Source organism: Astyanax mexicanus, chromosome 24 (assembly GCF_023375975.1).
Source record: "Astyanax mexicanus isolate ESR-SI-001 chromosome 24, AstMex3_surface, whole genome shotgun sequence".
Classification (NCBI taxonomy): Eukaryota; Metazoa; Chordata; class Actinopteri; order Characiformes; family Acestrorhamphidae; genus Astyanax; species Astyanax mexicanus.
This window is the reverse complement of record NC_064431.1, coordinates 26,902,501-26,928,991: the sequence shown is the minus strand read 5'-3', so window position 1 is coordinate 26,928,991 and position 26,491 is coordinate 26,902,501. Positions and strand designations below refer to the sequence as shown.

General features: G+C 39.2%; 2 protein-coding genes across 4 annotated transcripts in view; both read right to left on the bottom strand.

Moving 5' to 3' along the window:
* The window catches only part of LOC103029679 (solute carrier family 2, facilitated glucose transporter member 9-like), a 1,095,244-nt gene that overhangs the window by 403,338 nt on the left and 665,415 nt on the right, over nucleotides 1–26,491 (bottom strand). The gene's annotated exons all lie outside the window — the stretch shown is intronic.
* slc25a26 (solute carrier family 25 member 26) overlaps nucleotides 1–26,491 on the bottom strand; it is a 69,588-nt gene that overhangs the window by 3,472 nt on the left and 39,625 nt on the right. The window contains exons 6-9 of the mRNA XM_022682370.2: nucleotides 20,021–20,065; nucleotides 14,238–14,307; nucleotides 11,112–11,176; nucleotides 7,677–7,750 (exon numbers count right to left, since the gene is read on the bottom strand). Of these exons, the coding sequence (XP_022538091.1) occupies nucleotides 7,677–7,750; nucleotides 11,112–11,176; nucleotides 14,238–14,307; nucleotides 20,021–20,065 (254 nt within the window). The remainder of the gene's footprint in view (nucleotides 1–7,676; nucleotides 7,751–11,111; nucleotides 11,177–14,237; nucleotides 14,308–20,020; nucleotides 20,066–26,491) is intronic.

Here is a 26,491-nt window from a genome sequence, read left to right as displayed (position 1 = left end):
CAAGGAGATGGATTCTTTGATTTTACTAAATTGAAAACCTCTGGAATATAATCAAGAGAAGGATGGATGGTCACAAGCCATCAAACCAAACTGAACTGCTTGAATTTTTGCATCAGGAGTGTAAAGCATGAAGTTATCCAAAAACAGTGTGTAAGACTGGTGGAGGAGAACATGCCAAGATGCATAAAAACTGTGATTAAAAACCAGGGTTATTCCACCAAATACTGATTTCCGAACTCTTAAAACTTTATGAAAATGAACTTGTTTTCTTTGCATTATTTGAGGTCTGAAAGCTCTGCTTCTTTTTTATTTTAGCCATTTCTCATTTTCTGCAAATAAATGCTCTAAATGAGAATATTTTTATTTGGAATTTGGGAGAAATGTCCGTAGTTTATAGAATAAAACAATAATGTTCATTTTACTCAAACATAAACCTATAAATAGCAAAATCAGAGAAACTGATTCAGAAACTGAAGTGGTCTCTTAACTTTTTTTTCAGAGCTGTATATATTAACCAGTGATCAGTCCCTAAGTAAAAAGGATTCCCAAAGGCTAAACTTCTAGAATCATCTCCGCTGGTTTTCTTTGGTCAGAGCTCGCTGATCTGCAGGCCTGGAGGCAGACTCTGGTCACAACGGCTGGAGTTCAGCATTTAGTGACTCTCTAAACACTGAGCACCTGTGGGGGGCGAACAGGGCAGTCAGAGGTTTATGGTGCTGTATTTAGAAATAAGGTCACAAGTGGTGCGCCCACTAATACATCAATTTTGTCAACTGCAAAGCTGTACAAGGTGCCAAGCATGTCAGAGATTTCAGCACTATGCCAGCCATTCACAGAACCCGGCGTTTTGGAATTCTTCTGCCGGATCATGTGTTTTTCAGAGCTGCTCTTACGCGCGATATGATTTGTATGTACGTAGGTCAGTGCGTGTGTGAGTGTGTGTTTTGTGTGTGTGTGTTTTGTGTGTGTGTGTTTTGTGTGTGTGTGTGTTTTGTGTGTGTGTGTGAGTGTGTGTGTGTGTGTGTGAGTGTGTGTAGTGACAGAAAACTGAGCTAACCAACATGACCATCTCATCTCATCTCATCTCATTGTCAACCGCTTTATCCGTGAAGGGTCGCGGGGGGGGGCTGGAGCCTATCCCAGCAGGCATCGGGCGGAAGGCAGGATACACCCTGGACAGGCCGCCAATCCATCGCAGGGCAGACAGACAGAGACAGACACACAGACACATTCACTCACACACTCACACCTAAGGGGCAATTTCAATCAAGTTCCAATTAGCCTGAACGTGCCGTCTTTGGACTGTGGGAGGAAACCGGAGAACCCGGAGGAAACCCACGCAGACACGGGGAGAACGTGCAAACTCCACACAGAAAGACCAGGGTCGCCCCAGCCGGGAATCGAACCCAGGCCGTCTTGCTGGGAGGCGGAAGTGCTACCCACTGCGCCACCGTGCCGCCCCCAACATGACCAATGACCAAAAATGGAAAAAAAAATAAATAAAAGCTAAACTTTTTGTTTGAGTCATTATCAGATTACTTTAGATATTTTACCCTCAAAACTTAAAAAAAAACTTTTTTTTTTCTTTTGACATTTTAGCATGTTTTAATTTCTTAAGGAAACTTCCCATTGACTTAATTCCTGTTATTTGATTATTTAAATGTATTTTATCCTCTTCAGTAACAAAAATGCTGAAGTATCGTAGAGAATTGATATATCGAGTATCACAGAACACAGTATTGTGATATCATCGTTATTGTAGGCATAAAGTTTTATCCAAAAGCAGTGTGTAAGACTGGTGGAGGAGAACATGACAAGATGCATGAAAAAAAAACTGTGATTAAAAACCAGGGTTATTCCACCAAATATTGATTTCTGAACTCTTAAAACTTTATGAATATGAACTTGTTTTCTCTTTGCATTATTTGAGGTCTGAAAGCTGTGAATCTTATTTTTTTTTTGTTGTTGTTTTTTCAGACATTTTCTGCAAATAAATGCTCTAAATGAGAATATTGTCATTTAAAATTTGGGTGAAATGTTGTCTGTAGTTTATAGAATAAAACAAAGTTCCTTTTACTCAAACATAAACCGATAAATAGCAAAAATCTGAGAAACTGATTCAGAAACTGAAGTGGTCTCTTAATTTTTTAACATATCGTGAGATGCCCTTACTTAGGATACCACTGCAACTCTATATCAATCCCCTAGCAGCACTACTCCACCTAGAACCACTCGGAATAGCGAAACACAGACTGGACTATGGGTTAACCTCATCAGAGCTCCGGTTTGGCTCAGTAACTCAACACTCTCGACAGTCATGCTGCTTCTACATTTACGGGGGTGAGTTTGATGATGGGAAACTGCCCACTTATGCTAATCAGTTCCCCTCCCACCTTCTGATAACCATGAGGTCACAGTTCCCCTCCGTCTCTCTACTGATTCTCTCTCTCTCTCTCTCTCTCTCTCTGATATCAGAGTTTAAAAAAGGAAGAATATCACTGCAGAAGGAAAAAAAGTTCTTTCATGTAGATATTATTTGTCAGCTGTACATGAAATTAGAGAGAAGGGAAGAGAAAGAGAAAAAGAAAAGAAAACAGGGAAAATTTGGAGAAAAGAGAAGAGATAAAAATTTAAAGAACAGAAGAGAAAACAGAAAATAGAGACAAGAAGAGAAATGAAAAGAAAAGCAAAGACAAGAGAGAAGATGAAGAGATGAGAAGAGTTGACAAAAAGGGACAAATAGAAGAGAAAAGAAAAAGAGAAAAAGAAGAGAAGCGATAAAAAGGGTGAAACTGTAGAGAAAAAAACGAGAGATAAAATGTAAAAGAGCCCAAAAAAGAGAGGAGATAAGATAAAAAGAGAAAAAAAAGATGAAGCTGAAGGAAACCGTGTGCAGGAGCTCGCTGCCCCGTCAGCACTATTACTATTCCCACACAGAGATACAGGAAAACCCCCCAGTGCCCTTCGCCTCGCCTCGTCTCGTCTGTTTCTCAGCACCGTGTGCAGTGAGTCAGAGTGATAGGAAAGAGTTCAGAACTTTCTCACTTCCTGCACCTGTTCCCTGACTCACCGTCGCCATCAGCAGCCTCTCTGCCCGCTCACGAGTGGGCGTATCTAATCAGGGCCCAGATGAATGACTCTGCACTCTATAAATATAAAAGCACACTTCCCCGAGCCTGGACCCGGGCCAGGCCAGGACCCAATCTGAGCCGTGACTCACCGCCACACCGCTGAACAGATCCGTCCCCGGGGAGCGATGGCATTCCCGAACTGGAAAGAGGTCGAAAAATTACAGCAACGAAGCCAAAGCTTTAATTCATCCTACCTTCAGTTAAACAGAGAAGACTTTATGACCCAATATCACCGTGATTCTTCACTTCATTCTTCATAATGATGCTGTTTTACGATTCGATCATTTATTGCGCTACCTTGGAGGCTCCTTTTACGATTCCAGCTACTGCAGTCATTACATCCGACTGGAACTCGCAGTACAGCCTGGATTACAGCACAAGCAAGTTATTCAGCTTTTAGTTTTCAGATGAAAAAGTTAAAAAGACAAAGAAACAACTAGAAAAAGTGCATTTCCTGAGAAAACAATGGTGCAACACAATGGTGCAACACCACAGAAACCACCTGGGATACTATTGCAAAAATTGAGTAACAATACACCTATACACCTATTAGCAACATTATAGAAAGCAACACCACAGAAACTACCCAGCACACTGTTTCATCTCTGCATCTTAAGCAGCTTTTGCCAAAAAAAATAAATAAATAAATTTGTCTGTCCTTCATGGTTAATCGTGATGTTGATTTGTGGTCATCGCCCAGCTCTAAGCAATGCCTCAGCAACCACTTGTGATTTTATTACATCCACTTAGTAAAAATAATTCATAATCAGTTAGCAACGCCATAGCAATCACTTTTTCAACACTGTAGAAATAACCAGGCAACACCACAGAAACCACCTGGAACCCTGTACAAATAACCAGGCAACACCACAGCAACTACCTGGAACACTGTAAAAATAACCAAGCAACTCCCTAAAACACTGTCCATAGTAACCACCTGGAACACTGTAGAAATAGCTAGGCAACACCACAGAAACCACCTGAAACCCTGTAGAAATAACCAGGCAACACCACAGCAACTACCTGGAACACTGTAGAAATAACCAGGCAACACCCTGAAACATTGTACAAAATAACCTACCAACACCATAGTAACCACCTGAATCACTGTAGAAATAGCCAAGCAACATCATAGTAACCACCTGGGACACTGTAGTAATAAAGCAACACTAGAGCAACCGCCTGGAGCACTGTAGAAATAAACTAGCAACACCATAGCAACAACTTGGAGCACTGTAGAAGTAACCAAGCAACATCATAGCAACAACCTGGAACACTGCAGACATAACCTAGCAACATCATAGTAACCACCTGGGACACTGTAGTAATAAAGCAACACTAGAGCAACCGCCTGGAGCACGGTAAAAATAAACTAGCAACACCATAGCAATAGGGGTGGGCAATATTATATCGTATACAATATATCGTGACACAGAAATATCGTGATATTAAAAATCCATATCGTGATAGAGATGTTCTGTCTAAGAAGTAGTCTATTATTTACTGTGAAGCTTTAGGTGTATTTATTGTGTAATTGTTTTAGTTTGCAGTTTATATGCATGCACTAAATATTCTGCAATATTTTTTGCTGCATTATATTATTTTATGCTATATTATTTATTTTGCCACATTATGATTATGCTGTTATACTCTTACACTATATTACTGAAATTAATTAATTATTTTTCTGTTTTCCTATATCGCCAAGTATATCGTTATCGCAAAAATACCCTGAAATATCGTGATATTATTTTAGAGCCATATCGCCCACCCCTACATAGCAACAACCTGGAGCACTGTAGAAATAAACTAGCAACTCCATAGCAACAACCTGGGACACTGTAGTAATAAAGCAACACTAGAGCAACAACCTGGAGCACTGTAGAAATAAACTAACAACACCATAGCAACAACCTGGGACAATATAGTAATAAACTAGCAACACTAGAGCAACCACCTGGAACACTGTAAAAAATAACCTAGCAACACCATAGCAACTACTCTATATTGTATATTGTGAACATGGCTTTTAATAGTGTGATACATTTGTACAAAATTCTATTCTACAGTTCTAATTGCAACCATTTTAAAAAACACTGCAATCATCTAGTAACAATTTAGAAACAGCTTAGCCCACTATGGCAACCACTTAGCAACACCACAGCAACCACATGTACCAACCACCAATGAGAAGTGGTATCACCCTGCTGACCATACTACAACAAAATGAATGTGGTGTTGTTGATACTGAAGAGCAGCTCATCACCTCCATCATGACCATGAATTTTCCTCCCTAGGCTAAAGTCTAATGTTATTTTAGGCTTTATGTTTGCTGTAATCAATATGTTGTAAATGCGTTGAATATATATTTTGATGATCAGTTACAGCGATGATAATAAACAGCTACAGAAAACACAGCGGTAAACTGTGTGTAAACAGAACCCTGTGCACGGCTGTGCCGTCGCCATTAGCCTGACTAGCCTGCGCTGGGTAATTTGGGGGGATCGTGTAACAGCATTCGTGAGGTCGGCTCTTCAAAGCGAGTGTGGTGCTGTAGCAGCTTTAACTGTAGTTGTTTTGGTTGGTGCGGTCAGGAGTGCCACACAGGGCACCGGGGGCGGGGCTTAACATGTGGAAGCACTTTCTGGCTTCACTAGACTGCAATTGGGGCCATTATCATAATTACGGCTTTTAAGCTGGCCAATTTGTCCGAGGCATACAGCTGCACTGCTGCTCTGAGAGAGAGAGCCTGTAGACCTCCGTCTCTCTACTGATTCTCTCTCTCTCTCTCTCGCTCTCTCTCTCTGATAGAGTTTAAAAAATAATTACTGTATTACTGCAGAAAAAAAAACATTATTTTATGTAGAGATTATTTATCAGCAGTACATGAAATTAGAGAGAAAGAAAAGGGGAAAATTTGGGGAAAAAAGAAGATATAAAAGAGAAGCAAAGAGAAGAGAGAAGATGAAAAGGTGAGAAGAGAAGAGAACAAGAGACAAAGAAGAGACAAAAAGGTAAACATAGAAGAGAAAATAAAAGAGAAAATGAAAAGAAGCGATGAAAAGGGGAAAAATGAGAAGAAAAGATGAAAGGACAGATAAAATGGAAAAGAACAGAACAGAACAGAAAAGAAAAAGACGAGATGAAAAGAGGAAAAGACAATAAAGCAGGCAACACCATAGCAACCACCTGGATCACTGTAGAAAAAACCTAGCAACACCATAGCAACCACCTGGAACACTGTAAAAATTAACCTAACAACACCATAGTAACCACCTGGAACACTGTAGAAATAACCTAGCAACAACATAGCAACCACCTGGAACACTGTAGAAATAACCTAGCAACACTATAGCAACCACCTGGAACACTGTAAAAATTTACCTAACAACACCATAGCAACCACCTGGAACACTGTAAAAATTAACCTAACAACACCATATTAACCACCTGGAACACTGTAGAAATAACCTAGCAACAACATAGCAACCACCTGGAACACTGTAGAAATAACCTAGCAACACCAGAGCAACCACATGGAACACTGTAAAAATTAACCAGGCAACTCTTATATTAGCGTTTAAAAAAGGAAGAATGTAGAAGTAAAAAAAAACATTCTTTGTACATAAAAATCAGAGAGAAGGAAAGAGAGAAGGAGAAAACAGAAAAGAAGAAAAGGGGAAAATTTGGAGAAAAAAAGAGAAAAATAAAAAAGAACAGAACAGAAGAGAAAACCAGAAAAAACGAGACAAGAAGAGAAATGAAAAGAAAGCACAAAGACAATAGAGAAAATAGAAGAGAAAAGAGAAAATAAAGAGAAGCATTATAAAATAAAACTGAAAAAGAAGAAAAGATAAGGAGAGATTAAATGGAAAAGAACAAAACAGACAAGAAAAGAAGATGAGACAAGAAGAGAGATGAAAAGGGGAAAAAGAAAAGAGATGAAATAAGATGAAAAGTCATTAAAAGATAAGTAAAGAAGAAACAAAAACAAGAAAAGAGATAAAATGAACAGAAGAGAACATAATAGATTAGAAAATACATTAATGGGGAAAAAGGAGAAGAGAAATAACAAATGAAAAAGAGAGAAAAGACAACACAAGAAAAAAGAACATAAGAAAACAGTTAACAATAAAAAGAGAGAAGATAAAAGTACAAAAAAAGAGGCAAGAAAGAAGAATATAAAATAAAAGGGAGGAGATGAAAAGACCTAAAAAGATTAGGAAAAGATGAGAAGAGAGAAAAGCAAGTGAAGAGATAAAATGGGAATGAAAGAAAAATGTGAAGATGAAAAGATAGAATATGATTAAATGGATCAAAAGAAAAGAAGGAAAATAGAAGAGACACAAACATCAAAAGAAGAGAAAGGAACTGAAGAAGGAAGAAAGAAAAAAATGAAAGAGAGAGAGCAGAGGTCAGTGTTTTGAAGTGGGAGCTGAGGGAGAAGCACTGGGAATATCAGAACACTGACTCTTCAGAGCATCTCAACACCATCCATATAAACCACACCATCTAATCACCGCATTAATACTCATTAATACTCACCCCAACACTCCTTTACTCTTCCACACCTCGTACAGGACCAGAGGGATGTTTCCACTCGCTGTGCTCGTCCCAGCCTGAGAGAGAGAGAGAGAGAGAGAGAGAGAGAGAGATGAAGATGAGCTTCATCACTGTACTGAAATGACTGCAGGTGTTCCCCATGGTTCAGTTTTAGGCCCTTCTGATTTTCTCCATAAAAGTCAGATCTCTTCAAATAGTACACTGATATAACAGAAGTCATGGAATAGTAGCATGCAAACTGATCATGAAGTATGACTTCAAGGGATGTTGTCATTCACTTGTATCATTTGTGTGGTGTTATCTTGTGAGTGAGGCTGAATACTGGGCTGTATATTTATGCCACGACATAATGAGTTTGAGTGAGGACCGATAGTGGGTGCCAGATGGAGAGAACATTCAATTTCCAATGGTCACTCTGGAGGAACTGCAGAAATCCACAGCTCAGGAGGGTAAATCTGTCCACAGAACAACTATAAGTCATGGACTCAATATATCTGGCCTTTATGGAAGAGTGGCAGGAAGAAAAGCATTGTTGAAAGAAAGACATAAGAAGTTTCATTTGTGATGCCACTAGTGATGCCACAACACAAGGAGGGTGAAAACTAGAACATGGCTCCTCCGACAAGTCAGCCACCACCTGTTTTTTTTTTTTTTTTTAAACTGCTGCTGATGTAGCATCAGTAGTATCTTTCCAAAATATCAGCTCACAGATTGATAGGAGTGATGAGCTGAAAGAGCGCCATCTACCCACCCAGAGAGAGCACAGCTAATTGTGTTCTCTCGGGGCTCTGGTAGCTGATGGCAAGCTGCATGACTGGAATCCGGACCAGCAATCTAATTTTTAACAATCATAGTGGCAGCACTTTAGACCGCTGGACCACTAGGCGTCCCGAATTGCCGTTCTTAGTTTCAATCTCTAGAAGCACAAAGCTGGTAGAGATATAAACCTAAAATATTGATATAGGGGAGATAAATACTTAAGAATGTCACTCTTTTCAGATTTTTATTTGATTCAATTTTTTAAAAACCTGTATTTTTATTTCACTTCACAATGTGCTACATTGTGTTGGTCCATCACTTAAAATCTCAATAAAACTTAATAAAAAAAACTAATGAAATGTATGCTTGTGGGGTAAAGTTCAACGGGTATGAATACTTTTGCAAGACACTGAATATACGGACAGCAGATGCTATCCGGTAACTTAAAGAAGATTTGAGCTCTTATTGCTTCAATAAAGTGACTGAAGTTAAAAGCGAGGAAAACAGCAAAACAATGGTTATCAGCCCTTTAATCAGGCATTTAAATTTGGCTTTTTAAAAGGTAAATAAAAGCATTTTTCTGGGATTAAAAGCATGAATTCAGCTGTAGCTGGAAATATCTGCACAGCAAAACTGTGCTGGACTGAGGTGCACAGCTTTCCACACGTTCATTTACAAGCATGTGCCCAACCATGTGGATGAAGGCCATGCGTGGTTATCTCGTGTTTACTCCTCCCCCCTCCCCCTTGTGCTCCTCCTCCCCCTTGGGCTTCTCAGGCAGCAGCAGCCTGTCACTCACACAGACACAGAGACAGCGCTGTGTATCTTATTCTTGTGTCAAGAATCAAACCATCGCAACATAAAGTGTTTGATTTATTCGCCTTAAGTGACATCGCACGTCCTGCGATGTGACTATTGCGCATGCGCACATCACGATGACGATACTTAAACGATATATTGTGCAGCCCTAGAGCTGAGGCAGGTGTGTAAGGACAGTAACTAGAAACTAGAAACTCCTGAGATTGAAGGTGCTTGTGTTCTCAGACAGTTGGAACGGTGCAGAGTATACAGTCATACTTTGACATCAACCATTCATACACACAGCTCGCTCTGCTTTCAGTCTCAACAGCGCAGACAAGAGTAAAATGGATGTTGTGCGTCACCGGAGTCCCTGGCTGACCCTCTGTCTCTCTCTCTTGCTCTCTTTTTCTCTCTCTCTCTCTTGTTCTCTCTCTCTCTATCTGTTCATGGTTTGTCTACATTAGAGACTTTTGTTTGTTCACCTTATTCTCCGTCTGCGAGGCATCAGTGGACAGTCGCCTTAAACAACACCGTTAGGCTACAGTTGTACCACAGCCAGCAGTGTTCTGGCACTGTACCCCCAACTGAGACCGAGATTTTGGATCCAATCACACAAACACTCTCACCTTAGATAACGTTACTGTTGCAATAAAAAATATGATATTTTTAAAACTATAAGGCGCACTGGATTATAAGGAGCATTTTCAATGAACGTCTATTTTCTGGTCTATTTTCATACATAAGGCACTCTAGAGTATAAGGTGCATTATAAGAGAAACTATAAGGAACTTCTAATTCAGCAGGTCCCGAGTAGGGGTAGCTAACTAAGTTAAGTAAAGCTAAGCTAAGTAAACAAAACTGTAATAAAAAATAATAAAACATTTATTTTAAAGTCAACGAGCGCTGGAAGTTAATCTACACAGATTTCTCTCCTGAAAACTTTTTATTCGGGTGAGCAAAGCACTTCCATTTATTTAAAGTAAGATTAAATTCCTGAATTTCTCCAAGTCTGGAGCATTAGCATTAGCAGCTAACCGCTAGGGCTATACTGAGAAATCCCTGAGTGTTCCGGTAAGCCAGGGCAATAATAGCTAGTGGTTCGTCCCATGTAGCTTGTTTGAACAAGGTAAACGCACTGGCTGTAGAACGATATACTCCCTCTGAAAGACAAAAGAGCTAGAAAAAATGCTAACGCTGCTCCAGAAATGCTAACCAGGGTTAGCAGCAGGCTATAGTCCAATATACTCGTCTCTGAATGGTTTATCAAGTTAGCCCTTGCCCATGTGGTTCTATTAGCTATTGTTAAATGAGAAATACGGTGAGAAATGGACTTGGGTTGTAGTGAAACATGATAAGTATAAACTTAGTCATATAACCCACCTCTTTTAAACCACGGCATTACGAAATACCGTGCTTTTAGCTGATGTTTCCCAAAGGTTATAATACTAGTGATTGGGGCATAGTGTTGCCCAAGCAAAGAAATCATAATTTTTGGACTATTAACAAGCTCAAAGTATCTCTACACTTTATTGGTAGAATTAGGGGGCCTTGACATTGCAAACGAGGCACTGAGATTAAGTCAATTAAATTAGTCAAATTAACTGACTTAGTTCTCCAGGCACCGCCATCTTGAAATTATTGTTACTTTGAAATTATAGCTACTTTGAGCTTGTTAATGGAGAAAAAAATTATATGTATTTTGGAATGCTGAGGGCGAATGAAGGAAGGTTATTAAAAAAATAATAATAAATAAATTCTTAACGCAATTAACAGCACAGAAAAACAATTGTACTTGAGTACCTTTCTCTAAGCTTAAACAATATATTATTTTTGCTAACTAGAATTCCATCCTCTTACCTTAGCCAGCATTATTCTGGTCTTCGCCACATCCAGGGGAGTTGTGACAAATGCTGCTACTGCACCTGGAGAAAAGAAAAAAAAATGCATTAACTAAGCACCAGAACTTGGCATCATTAAATGTGTTTGGGATTACTTGAAAAGGTTATTGATAATATAAAGTAAAAGGTGGATATACTAAATTCAGAAGGCATAACCCAGCAGTCTCTACTCAGTCTCTACTATTTCTAGACTCTAGACTTTCTAGTAGATTTTGAAATACTGTAGTTACTAGGTGTAGGTGTTTCTGATAAATTGGCCAGTGGACAAAGGGACTAAAGCCCTATTTGGACATTCGGGAATAGTTTCTCAGGGGGTTCTGGGGTAATTTTCTCTTTTATGGGGGGGTCCTCTGTGATTTTAATCCCATCCGGTACGACCATGTACGTGTTTAATTTTCTCAGACATCCTCTGAGAAAAGTACAGGCTAAATTTTTCTACTGTTTTTCTCTGAACTCTGTGGTCCTCCGGTAATTTTAGCCTTGTCCGGACGCACATCTCTGAGTTTCGTCACCTCGCGTTTAATAAAATAGCTATTTGTCCACTGCTTCACTCGGTACTTAGATTTTAGACACGCATTTTCATGGAGATCCACGTAGTAAACACAACAGCGAGTGGAAATGGAGGAGTTACTAAACGCGATATCATGTGACCGAGAAAGCCAAAAAAAAAAAAAAAAAAAACTCACTAGTCCTCCTGTTTTTTTGGGTTTTTTTTCAATTGCCGTCCGGATGCAAGAGTTTTATTACTGAGTAGAAGTGTGAAATATTTTTCACAGACCTCCACATCTGTGGTTATTTCTAATATAATAGCGAATTATACTTGATACAATGCTTGTGTTTTGATAAAGTGGCCAATACATGGATATAAAGTAGGTGTTTCTGATAAAATGGCCAGTGATATAAGTCATAGGGCAGTGAGAAATCAGATCAAGAGAACTCCATAGTCCAAAAAAACAGTAGTAGAATATGTGATAACTGAGGTCTATGGGTAAGAAGAAAGATGGCGTTCATCTTACTAGCTTATTCTTTTTTACTTTTATACCCTCCAGTTCTAGTTCTTTTTTCCTCTCTTTTCTCCTCATGGCTTTAGGCCTGGTCATTATCGCAGTCACAGAACATTGACCCACAGTAATGGCCGCCATCGATACAACACATCACACATCACTTTAAATAGCGATGCGCTCTACGTTAACATCATCAGTGACAATAACAAACATCGCCCACCTACAGCAATAAACACACAGCGAGCACGAGGCCGAGGCAGCGAGACATCTGCAGCCTGTTCCTGCACTTTTACCCAAAACTGCAGACATGAAACATGACTATTCCTGCTGGAGGAGAAGACCAATTGTAGAGGATGTAACACACACTCACACCAACACACACACACACACACACACACAATCCCAGTCCAGACACTCCAGGTGGAGTGGCCAGCAGCCATGTTCCTTCTCCTCTGGGTGCAATGTCCATTCTCTCTCTCTCTCTCCCTAGTTGTCTCGTCTACACCTACGCAGACTATGTGTTTCTGATAAACGGCCAAAGAGGACATATAAGGTGGCCGTTTCTAATAAAACGGCCAATCAGTATCAATATAAGATATAAGGTAGGTGTTTCTAATAAAATGGCAAACAAGTGTGTAGATATAAATAAGGTATTTCTAACAAAATGGTCAGTCAGTAGACATCAGTTTACTACTTAAGTAGTAGGTAGGATTCTAATTCTATATTCTTGTTAGGGATTTTTTTCGTTAGTAATTCTAAATCTAGATTTCTGTTAGGGCTTCTCGTTAGGGATTCTTTTCAGGCCTTCTTTTCGGGATTCCAAGTCTGGCTTCTTGTTAGGGCTTCTCGTTAGGGCTTCTCGTTAGGGCTTCTTGTTAGGGCTTCTCGTTAGGGCTTCTCGTTAAGGATTCTCATTAGGGATTTTCGTTAAGGATTTTCATTAGGGATTCTCGTTAGGGATTCTCGTTAGGGCTTTTAAATCTGGATTCTCGTTAGGGATTCTAGTTAGGGATTCTCGTTAGGGATTCTAAGTCTGGATTCTCGTTAGGGATTCTAGTTAGGGATTCTAGTTAGGGATTCTAAGTCTGGATTCTCGTTAAGGATTCTCATTAGGGATTCTCAATAAGGATTCTTGTTAAGGATTCTCGTTAAGGATTCTCATTAGGGATTCTCGTTAAAGATTCTCATTAGGGATTCTCGTTAGGGATTCTTTTCAGGCCTTCTCTTCGGGATTCTAAGTCTGGATTCTCATTAGGGGTTCACGTTACAAATTATAAATTTGGATTTTCAGTAGGTTCTCATTAGGGATTCTAATTCTGGATTCTCATTAGGAATTATCATTAGGGATACTAATTCTGGATTTTTGTTCAGGATTCTAATTCTGGATTCTCGTTAGGGATTCTCATTAGGGATACTAATTCTGGATTTTTGTTCAGGATTCTAATTCTGGATTCTCGTTAGGGATTCTAAAAACAAATTTTCATTTAGGGATTCTCATTAGTAATTCTGATTCTGGATTCTTGTTAGGGATTCTAATTCTGGATTTCTATTACGGATTCTTGTTCTCCCCTCATATTTGGGATTCTTGTTAGGCCCTCTTGTTCTGTTTTTTTGCTCTGGATTTTTATTTGGGCTTCTCGTTTAGGATTCTAGTAGCTTTTTAGGTTTTAATGTCAGGCCTTCTCATTAGGCCTTCTTGTTCTGGATTTTTGTTCGGGATTCTCGCTTGAGATTTTCATTTGGGATTTCCATTGGCTCTTCTTGTTTAGGACTAGTCTGAATGTTATTAAATGATATAATTGATTACAGTGGATTCAAATATCTAACACAATGGCTGCCTCTCATCGGCGTGGGGCAGCTGATCCAACCTGTAAGGAATTTATGAGGAATGAAGATGGGTGAAGTTTATGCATGACCTTGGCTTGGCCTGCTTTTCTCTCTCTCACTCTCTTCCATTCTTTCTCTCCCATGCTCTCTCCATGCTCTCTCCCATGCTCTCTCTCTCTCTCTTCCATGCTCTCTCTCTCTTTCTCTTTCTCTCTTTCTGTCTCGCTCTCTGAGATGAGGCTAATCCCACACACCTGCAACAGCTCCACACACTGCAGCCTGCCAAGAGTCCAGCCGCTCCCCCTGCCTCCTCCACCACACAGTCTAGAAGGAGAGAAAGAGAGGGAGGAATAGAGAGAGAGAGAGAAAGAGAGAGAGAGAGAAAATTGGGGATTACTATGGTTGAACTGACATGTTACAAAAAAAAAAAGCACAACACAACATGAAAAACTTTCAAAGCCAGTGGACGATGGGAACCAGGGAGGGCAGCCATCTCTATGTCCAGAGAACGCTGATGTCATTTGCTCATTTTCCCGTGGAAGACGAAGAGGGGAAGAAAAAAGAGAAAGAGAAAGAGAGAGAGAGAGAGAGAGAGAGAGAGAGAGAGTTGCAGTTTCGGCAGCAGTGCAGTTAAACAGGTCTGACTAGATCTCTAACAGTGACTCGGATCAGTCTGCATAACTAATAAGGGGTTAAGATGCGAGGTCGAGGTGCATAACATAGGTGTTTCTAATAAAATGGCCAATCAGTTTAGTAATGGAGAATACAATATAATAAAATGGCCAATGAGAAGATACAATAAGGTTGTGAGGTGTTGTGCTTGAGTCTGAGTGCAAATATTTACCATGCACAGTAGTTCACTGTCTTAGTGTGACAGTACTGTATTTTTTGCACTATAAAAAAAAACCTTTATAATTAAAATCCTTTAATTTTCCCAAAAATCAACAGTGTGCCTTATAATCCAGCGTGCCTTTTGTATGAATTCTACCAGTCAAGTTGTAAAGGAGCAGCAAATCCACTCCGCTGAAGTACAGCGTTATACAGGAGTTTCAGTAAAGTTTCTCCAGCACCAAGGCTGGAGCAGTATTAGCATTAGCTGCTAACCGCAGCACTAGCTCTTTTGGCGTTCAGAGGCGAGTACATCGGACTGTAGTCTGTGTGTTTACTGTGTTAAAACAAGCACAAATATGTGAGACGAACCGCTAACTGAGAGCAACCTGACTTACCATAAGACTCAGGGCTCCTCAGTGTAGCGGCGGCAGGCGACTTCTACTAGCGCTAAGTGCTGTTGCTAACCACACTGTTTAAAATATTGGAAATCTAAGCTTACTGTAAATAAATGGAAGCATTTTTTTTCAGGAGAGAAATCTGTGTAGATTTACATCTAGCGCTCGTTTTACTTTTTTTGTTTTTTTAATAATAACAATTTTGTTTACCGAGGTAAACATTAGAAGGGAAAACATGGCGACACCCTTGTTCCTTACTTTTGTTGCACAAAATGCGCCTTATAATCCGTTGAGCCAGATTATGTATGATGAAATAGACCACAAAATAGACAGTCATTGAAAGACCGTCTTATAATCCCATGTGTCTTATCCATAAAATCTGTAAAAGTGTATGTATGTGTTAGCACTGACCTGTTGCATATTAGTACTGTGCTGGTGCGTGCTAGCTTGTGCTAGTGTGTGTTAGCAGAGCAGTATCCTAGCATGTGTTGGAACTGTGCTGGCGTGTGTTAGCATTAGCCCTGTGCTGATTCCTCAGAGGGGAAAGCAATTTCAGCGCAGCATGAAATCATTATAAATATTTTCTTAAAGGCTACAACCCCCTGTGAGACTCTCGCTTTCCACACACACACACACACACACACACACTCTTTCTCTCTCTACACACACACACACACTCCTTCTGAGGCCTCATGTGTTTCATTAGCTCTCAGATTAAAGTGAGGAGTCTTTTTTTACCACATGAAAGTCCCTCTCTCTCTTTCTCTCTTTCTCTCTCACACACACACACACACACAAATTCTCATAGTAGACACAACCCCAGTCAGTCCACACTGACCCCAACCTCGACCCCAGCCAATATACCTGCACAACACTGACCTCTGACCCCGACCTGCTGGAGTAATAATAAGTGATTTCCTCAGCACAGCTACGACTGTGTTGGAATTGATCCCCCTCTAATACCTCTAATTGGACACCACTGCTCCTGTAGATTTCAGGCTCTTCTGGCCCAGAGTTTAAAGCCATCGAGATAAGTTAACTGAGATCAGATTATACAATTTTAACTAGAATTTTGATAAATTTGTACTTTGCTCAAGTCTTCCTAAAATGTAATACTGTATTCATTTAGCATTACTTTAAATTACTTCTACTTTTACTTAAGTATAATTACTAGTGCAGCTTAAAAAAAAATATATAATTGAAAAGTTACTTTTTTTTTTTATAATTTTATTTTTGATTTTTCCCCATTTTCTCCCAATCGTCCCACCCATTTTGTGCGTCCCCATCACCGGTGGCACCTGCGACGCTTGGAGGATGCGGACGAGCACACGCCTCCTCTGACACGTGTGAAGTCAATCACTCCTTTTTTCGAGCTGCTGCTGATGAATCATTGCCTGAGCAGCCAGCGCGCTCGGAGGAAAGCACAGCGGCCAGGTTCTGATTCATCGGCTCACAGATGCCTCGTGCCGCCCAGCGCCACCTTTAAGCGTGATGGGGAGAGAGCGTGATTTACCCACCCCAGAGGGAGCAGAGCCAATTTTGCTCTGCTCAATTTAGTACATTCAGTGAAAGATATGTACCTAATTTTTCACATTATAAAGCGCACTATCAATAAACATCTTTTATTCTGATTATTTTCATACATAACTCGCAACAGATTATAAGGATCATTTTATGTGACACTAGTAACTAGTAGTAGAGACCTGTAAAGCTAATCTAAGTTAAATAAACGGCTAATGCTAATGCTGCTCCAGCAGTGCTAGCCAGGGTTAGCAGCAGGGCACAGGCCAATTATACTCACCTATGGACAGCTAAAGAGCTAACGCTTCATGCAGTTTGCAACTAATGCTAATGCTGTTCCAGCATTGCTATTTGGGGTTAGCAGCAGGCTATAGGCCATTAATACTCACCTCTGAATTGCCAAAGACAGCTAAAGAGCTAGCGCTTCAAGCGGTTTGCAGCTAATGCTAATACTTCTAGAGAACTAACCTGAAACTTGAGTGGCTTTACTTCTCTTTACAACCTGACTGGTAAAATTCAGACATAAGGTACACCGGATTATAAGGCTTACTGCTGATTTTTTTGGAAAATTAAAGGATTTTAAGTGCACTTTGTAGTGCGAAAAATATGGTACAATACAACTGATTGTTTATTATAGTTACGTTTGATGTCTATGACTGTAACTTAGAGTGCAACCAGACCACGTTTTAATAGCAATCAACGTAGGAGAACAGGTCATTACAAAGTACTTACTTTTTCTAGCCTGAACTGTGGATAAACTCTTTTTGTGTGTCGTCTGTTTAACTCTATTGTGTTTGTATTACATTGTCTTTAATTGTAAGAAATTTCATAAGATACTAGTTTTATCCAGAAAACATTCAAACAGAAGCTTTTATTGTATCTTTTTTATAGAAGAAAGGAAAAAAGCGTTTGATATTTATTGATATGATGTAATACAACTGTGACGATAAGTGTCTAAATAAAGCTATCAGTGATGAGAGAGAGAGAGATGGAGAGATGAATGGATGATGAGGGAATGAATGCACTGGAGGATGACGGCGTGTGCAGCTGTGTGTGAGCGTCAAGTGTTAAGTGTTAAGTGCTCGCCCCCTCAAGTGGAATAAGAAGTGTCATTCATTGGCTTCTCTTTGACACGCCTTCAAAGACATTCCCTCGTTCCCTCATTCCCTCACTCTCTCCTTCTCTTGTTCTGCTCTGGCCATCTGTGCAGAGTCTGCGGAATATCAGCCTCTCTTAAATACTGTAACTGACTGAGAGACACAGAACTACAGTAGTGCAGAAGTTCAGGGGGGATTTCAGACGACCTTTTGTTTTATTCACACTTTTAAAGAGTTCCTAAAATCCCACTCCAACATCCTGCCGCTCCACTATAGCTTAATTCTCCTGACTACAGGAATGCGCTGATTAAACATACTGCCATCAAAAATACTGCTTTAATAATTAAAAAGAGAAATATTTTAATAAAAAAAAAACACAATAATTCAAGTAACTGAAAATAGAAGAGAAGAAGAGATTTGTAACAAGGATTTTAATAGGAGAACTTTGATCAGGTAAAAGTACCTGATTTAAAAAAATAATGATATACATTAAAACAATTATTATATACATTTTAAAAATAATAGTAATACTACTAATCTATCAAAGTAATAATTAAGTACTTTTTTATTTCTTTTTATACTTAGCTACGCTATTCAGCTTCAGTTATTCATATTTTTAATACTAATACTTAATAATACTAACAATAGTATAGAATAGTACAGAATAGAATTTAAGTTATGCTTTTAAGTAAAGTACCTGAGTAGTACTATCAAAATAATAACAATAATAATTACAGTACTCAATTTAAATAATACTTAAGTATTTTGTTAGAGTTGTACTTTATTCAAGTAGTACCAAAATTCAATACATAAAACAATAAAATATTAATTATAAAAGTTAATTTATATATAAAAAATTTAATAGTTAAATATTTCTAAGTTAATTTATTTAAATAGTTTAGTATTTCTATATATTTCTAAGTTCATTTATTTACATATTTAAACAGTTAAATATTTCTAAATACTTATAAGTTCATGTATTTAAATATATAAATAGTTGAATATTTCTAGGTATTTCTAAGCCAATTTAAATTGAATTAAATGAAATATTTTTTTTAAGTACTGTTTTAACAAGCTTGTAACAAACTAAATTGTGTATGAAGTATTTTTTCGATAGGTTCGTACTTTACTTATTAGTTGTACTTATTTACGTATATGTATAATACTAACTTTCAGTTATAGTTGAGTAAATACAGTATAGAATAAAAATTACAAATCTGTCAAAATAATACTTTCAGTATTACTTTTGAGGTTTTTTTTTCTTAGTACTCAATCAAAGTACAAAGCTAAACTGAAAAAACTTCTAATCTATGAAACAGATACAGCATTTACTGGTGCATCAAATACTATTATATTATTATTGAAAAGTTACTGTTTTTCAGTAATTCAGAAAAAAAGGTGAAACTCATATTTTATATAGATGTACACACAGAATTATCTATTTTAAGCGTTTATTTATTTATTTTATTGTTGATGTTTATGGCTTACAGCCAATGAAAAACCAAAAAAATCAGTGTCTCAGAAAATTAAAATAAATAAAATATCATAAAAGACTTTTTTGAGTTTTTTTGTCCTAAATCTTACATAATCAGGTCTGCTCTGCTCCATTAAATCAGCCAGGCTCTAGTCCTGATGGAATGCCACAGCAGCATTTTTAATACGGGTTGATTAATCGTGAATACGATCACTCTGAAATGTGATCTGTTTTAGGACCGTCTACGTGTGAAAGTATCAATCACTTCATTTCACTCCCTCGGCTTTTCCACTGGATCTGAGGCGCTAATGGAATTTTCTGCTCTGGCCCCGGAGACGTGATGTCATCCTGGCTTTTCCGAAGAGGAACGGTTTCTCCGTGGCCCGGGCCAGGACCACACCGAGGAGGAGAGGCAGCGGGGCAACGGTGACGAGTTACGGCTGAGTTTAATCACAGCTGGGGCCGCCATCACGGTCCGGACGCCATCCGCTGATTCACCGCAAAGAACAGAAATATCCGTCCGGTGCGACCGACCGAGCCGTAAATGTGCCCCATTATAAACAGGCCATTATTCTTTTATTACCCCACCATTACAGAGTCAATTAGTGCAGGAGAGGGTGAAAAACGAGAGAAGAGAGCAGAGAAATAGACAGAAAGAAAGGCCTGTAGAAAGAAAAGAGCGAAGAAGATCGATAGAAAGAAGGAAAATTATCACCTACCTTTAAATATTCCCACAGAGGAAACTGAACCAGAGAGAACGGGATCTGAAACACAAGCACAGATTCATCAGTTATGATCTCTTAATGTAGAGGTTCTTAAACCCTTGATACAGCAGCTCACAGCCTTGTGCTGATCGACATCACCTTTTGGAGTGATGAGTTGAAAGAGTGCCATCTACTGTACCCACCCAGAGAGAGAGCAAGGCCAATTGTGCTCTCTCAGAGCTTCAGCAGCCGATGACAAGCTGCATGACCGGGATTTGAACCAGCGATCTTTCGATCATAGTGGCAGCGCTTTTTGACCACTCGGAGACCCTTTCTAAATCTCTTTTACTGTGCAACCCCCTTTTTAAGATTTAAAATAAAAACTTCTTCACAACCAGCAAAGCCATACCACCCACCTCTAATTATCTCATCAGGGTACTACTTTTTTTGTGCTGTTTTTAGCAAAAGAAATATTCACACTGTTCTCATTTCCCATTATATATCTACTAGAGACTATAGATTATATCTGTCCAGTATCATTTATTTTACTTTAATCCTGGATATGTGGAGATATTTGAAGTTCATTATTATTAGAATCATGATATTCTGGATTCTTGACTTCTGTTACAAATAAAAAAAAAACTTGTATTTTTTATATTTCAGTTAGGAGTGTGCAATATCATATAAATCAATAAAATTTATTTTTAATTTTTTGTTTCAGTACTGTATTCTTGAAATAATTTTTTTATTCAGTGTTTTGTCATATCGCCAAAAGTATCGTTATCCCAAAAATACCATGAAATATTGTGATATTATTTTCAGGCTATATCGCCCACCTCTAGTCGACATCAAACAATAAACCGATGTGTGCATATCTTAATATTATTTTCTATTTCTGGCTTGCTTTACTCTTCCCTGACGTATCCAATGACTCTTTAGCTTGCCCCAGAGGCTCCGCCCATCAGTTATAGTTGGTACATATTTTAATATAACAGGTAAGTATTACAGTCTTAATGGTGACTAGGAGGACTAGGAGGTCACAGTTTGACGTTAAAATGTTTAACTCCAAAACTGACAGTGAGTGTGTGTGCGTGTGTGTGTGTGTGTGTGTGTGTGTGCGTGTGTGTGTGTGTGAGTCACCTGTTTATAATGAGTGTGAAAACTGAAAACTTCTCCAACCTAATAAAGCCAAGCAAGACTCAAACTGATTTATGAGCCCACCTGACATCTCTGGCAGAATCTATGCCACATACACACACACACACACACACACACACTGATATACACAAACACACATACTCTCGTGCATACACACACACTTACATACACACACACACACTCCTGCATACACACATGCGGACTCACATTTACGTAAATGCAGATTAATACTCGCCAAAATTGACAGTGATGTGGGAGGGAGGTAGAGAAAGAGCGTGTGAGAGAGTGAGACAGAGAGAGACAGTTAGACACACAAAAGTTTAGTGTGTGTGTGTGTGTGTGTGTGTGTGTGTGTGTTATAAAGCAGCTGTTGGCTGGGCAGATGGAGAGCAGGTTTATGATTACTGAGTTCAGTGAAGGACGGCACATTTAGCATGTGCAGTCAGACTGTTCAATATCAGCGCCAATATCAGCTACACCACAATACACACACACACACCCCACATACATACACACACACACACACTACAATAAAACTACTTCTCAAGCAGAAAGAGAGAAAGTCTGAGAGAGAGAGAGAGAGAGAGAGAGAGAGAGAGAGAGAGAACGGGAAAAAGGGAGAGCATATACGAGAGAGAGAGTACATACAAAAGAGAAAGAGAAAGAGAGACCACATACGAGAGAGAGAGAAAGGGACCACATACGAGAGAAAGAAAGTGCACATATGAGACAGAGAGAGAGAGAGAGAGCACATACAAGAGAGAGAAAAAGAGAGAACACATACGAGAGATAAAAAGAGAGAGAAAGAAAAATAGCACATACGAGGGAGAGGAAGTGGGTGCACATACGAGAAAAAAGAGAGAGAGCACATACAAGTGAAAGAGAACAGAAAAAAGACAGAGCATAAGAGAGAATGAGACAAAGCCTGAGATATAGAAGAGATAGTACGAGCGAGACAGAGAGCACACAAGAGACAAAAAGGATAAAGCTAAAGTGTGTGCATGCGAGAGAGAGAGAGAGAGAGAGAGTGAGAGAGGGCTATAAGTTAGGATCTGACAGAAAGAAAGAAACGGAGTGTGCAGACAAGACAAGAAGTGTGCAAGTGAGGGTGTGTGAGAGTAAAAGAGAAAGAGCACATGAAACACAGAAGAGATTGTGAAAGTGCGCGAGAGAGAGACAGAGAAAGAGAACGAAAGAAAGAAAGAAAGAAAGAAAGAAAGAAAGAGCACAAGAAAAACAAGCAGGGAAATAAAGGAGAGTGGCATGAGAGAGAAACAGAGCACACGTTTGCAAGAGTGAGGAGACAAGAGTGAGATAGAGCCAGTGTCTGAGAAAGAAAGGGAGAAAGTGAGAGCACGAGAGTGCAAGAGTGGGAGAGCATAGAAAAGGAGAGAGAGAAATAAAGATAGAAGAGAAGAGAGATATTTAATAGGTGAGAAAGAGATAGACAGATTTAGAGAGAGAGAGAGAGAGAGAGAGAGAGAGCAGGAGAGGGAGAGAGGGGGAATCTGCGGTGTGCGCGAGAGCGCGAGAGCTGACAGTGACAGTGTTACTGAGTGTGACTGTCAGGTACTTTATCATTTGGAGATAAAGATGGCCCTGTGCCTGCCTGTGTCCCTGTGTGTGTGTGTGTGTGTGTGTGTGTATTAAAGAAGAGTTCCTGATGAGTGTATTAGTATTCCGTTGGCTCTCGTTCCGTCACATGTCCTTAAGCGCTCGCGCGGCGTCTTGACAAACAGACGTCAAAATACATTTGGAGTTCAGGGGACAGTTCAGCTGCAATTTAACAAATGACTTTAATCGGTGGGAGTGCAGCGAGCGCATACTGATGAAGACAATGGAGGAGATAAGAACAATCCAATACACTCCTGATCAGCATGGCCAACACGTCCCACCACGACCCACAGCTCCCTCATATACCGCGCAAAAGAGACGCGAGAGTTCCTAAACTAACGGCTTCAAACCCTAATCTTCTACTATACAGCTATATATACACTCAAATTAATTCAGTTCCTGAATTTTACTATTTTTAGGTATATGTTTGAGTAAAATGAACATTCTCCTAAATTCCAAACAAAAATATCGTCATTTAGAGGATTTATTTGCAGAAAATGAGAAATCGCTGTAATAACAACAAAAAAAGATACAGAGCTTTCAGACTCAAATAATGCAAAGAAACAAGTTCATATTCATATTCAAGTTTTAAGAGTTCAGAAATCAATATTTGGTGGAATAACCCTGATTTTTAATCACATTTTGTTATGCATCTTGGCATCATGTTCTCCTCCACCAGTCTTACACGCTGCTTTTGGATAACTTCATGCTACTCACTCCTGGTGCAAAAATTCAAGCAGTTCATTTTGGTTTGATAGCTTGTGATCATCCATCTTTCTCTTGATTATATTCCAGAGGTTTTCAATTTGGTAAAATCATTTTTAAGTGGTTCTTTTTTTGTTTTTTACAAATCTGTATGTACATTATTACAGGTGTGAATTGATTAGACACTGGGAGCAATTCTTCACCAAAAGATCTCTGGTTCTTGTACAAGTTCCATTCGGGCTTTTAAGAACTGTGGTGCTTTTCAGCAAAACGTCAAAACGTCACATCATATGTCATCAACAGAGGTCGTTGTACAGTGGCGGTGAACAGAAGAGGCAACGTTTTTTGCTGAAGAACCTAGTATTCTTTGGTTCTCACTGCGAACAAATGTTCCTGATTCTGAAAACTGAATATCAGGGGCCGGCTATGAAGTTTGGCAGCAGGCCAGATATTTTCCAAGCCATTACGTGGCCAAAAAAAAAATCTGTTTTGAAAAATGAAGTGTAATGGATAGAGTGCTACAGACTAGTAGCCCTCTAGCCCAGAGGGTTGTTGAACCCAATTGCAGAACAGTTGATCTCAAAGCAGGTGAACCCAAGAAAAAAGTAAAAATGCTTTCTTTCACTCTAATCCTGTAATTACTCCTAACAGCTCCTAACAGCTACCAGGGGTTTGGTTGAAAGCAGATGGAGAGAAATGCAGAAAAATGGAAGGCGAGAGGGCAAGAGGAAGAAAAAGAGTGAGCAACGGGAAGCAGGTGTGTGTCAGCTGGCTAAACCATCAGCTGAAACACACTCTGAATCAGCTAAATACTGAGAAAGAGCAGGAGAAAGTAAGAGAGAGAGAAAGAAGAAAGAGAGAGGGAGAACACGAGTGAGTGAGAGAGAGAAAAAGAGTAAAAGAGCAAAAAGCAATAAGGAGCAGCAAAAAAGAAAAAAGAAAAAGAGCAATCATTAAAAAAGAGAGAGAAATAAAAACAAAATAAAGAAAAAGGGAGTGTGAGAAATTGAGAGAGACAGATAAAGAAACATAATAAATAAGGAAGAGACAAACACTGAGAAACAGAGAGATCACCCGAGAGTAAGAAAAAGAATGTGAGAGAAATAGTGAGAAAGCAAAAATAATAGAAAGTGAAAAAATATGAGGGGAAAAAAACAGCGAGAGAGAGAAAGAGAAAAAAGGTGAGAGCAAGTAACAGAAATGGAGAGGGAATAGGAAAGAGACTAAGAAATTTGAAGAGAGAAGAATGAGAAACAGTGAGAAAGCGAGAGAAAAATGAGAAAGCAAGAGTGAGATACATAGAAAATGAGATATATATTAGAAAGAAATAGCAAAAGAGAAAGAAAAATGTGAGAGCAAGTAACAGAGATGGAGAGAGAACAGGAGAGAGAGGGAGAAATAGGAAGAGAGAGAAGAAAGAGAAAGTGAGAAAGTCAGAGTGAGAGAGACAGAGAAAGTGAAAAATATATAAGAAAGAAATAGCGAAAGAGAAAGAAAAAAAAAGTGAGAGCAAGTAACAGAGATGGAGAGAGAAAAGGAAAGAGAATTAGAAAGAGAGAAAAGAAAGAGAAATAGTGAGAAAGTGAGAGAAAAATGAGAAAGCAAGAGTGATCGAGACAGAAAAAATAAAAAATATACGAGAAAGAAACAGCGAGAGAGAAATAGAAAGAAAAAGAAAAAGTGAGAGCAAGTAAAAGAGATGGAGAGAGAAAAGGAAAGAGAAATAGTGAGAAAGTGAGAGTGAGAGAGAGAAAAGGTGAGAGATATACGAGAAAGAAATAGTGGGAGAGAAAGAAAAAGAAAAAGCGAAAGCAAGTAACAGAAATTTATAGAACAGAAAGACATTAGTTTCTGCATCAAAACAGTAAAGCAGAGTTTCAGAATAAAGCTGTGTGTGTGTGTGTGTGTGTGTGTGTGTGTGTGTGTGTGTTAGTGTGTGTGTGTGTACTGAGAGAGCTCTGTGGACAGGAAACCCACAGGATGAAGTCTAATCCCTGTTTTATTAGTTGTTAAAGAGCCCGTATTCCAACTGTCCACTCTGCACTGGGCTCTGGATCTGATGGGATTTCAGTGTGGAACCCACCGTTCTGAATTCTGACCGGTTCCGGACACCAACACAATGTACTTCACATTTACAAAACGTCATGACAAATGGACCAATAGAAACGCTCCATAACAATGTGGCAAAAAACATTGGTACATTGACTTCCATAGGGCAGGCACTAGTATTGTGTACCATGGCTTTTGGCATGTCCGATGGAAGCTAAAGAACACTGCGTTGACCTGCAGGATATGAATGTTGGTTCTCCTGCACTGAATGTACATGTGATTTCTTCCACTATGCTCTCAGGAGATCACTGGTTTGAATCCCGTTCATGTAACTTGCCATCGGCTACCGGAGCCCCGAGAGAGCACAATTGGCCTTGCTCTCTCTGGGTGAGTACAGTAGATGGCGCTCTCTCCCCTCATCACTGTAAAGGGTGATGTCGATCAGCACAGGCTGCATCTGTGAGCTGATGTATCAGAACCGAGTCACTGCACTTTCCTCCGAGTGTGCTGTGATGCTAGTCAGCAACACTGCATCAGCAGCAGCAGTTCAAAAAAAGAGGCGGAGTCTGACTTTACATATATCAGAGGAGGCATGTGCTAGTCTTCACCCTCCTGGTGTGTTGGGGCATTAGCAGTGATAAAAGGGGTCCTAATGGGTGGGTTGGGTAGTTTGCCGTGTAAATTGGGGAGAAAATGAAAAAAAAAAATAGAAATAAAAAATATCAACTATCTTCAACTAAAATAAAATCTAATCTCTTGAACTAAAATACAAAGTCCAATCTCTCTGAGCACGCTGGCCACTGTTAAATCTCACTCACAAGATAACACCTCACAATGTATGAAAAACTAACACTTAAATGACTTATCGTCTGATGAGATAAAGATTAAGCCATTGACCAAACTGCTAAATTATACTAAATGGATCCAAAAAAAGCACTTGAGCCAAAACATACAAACATC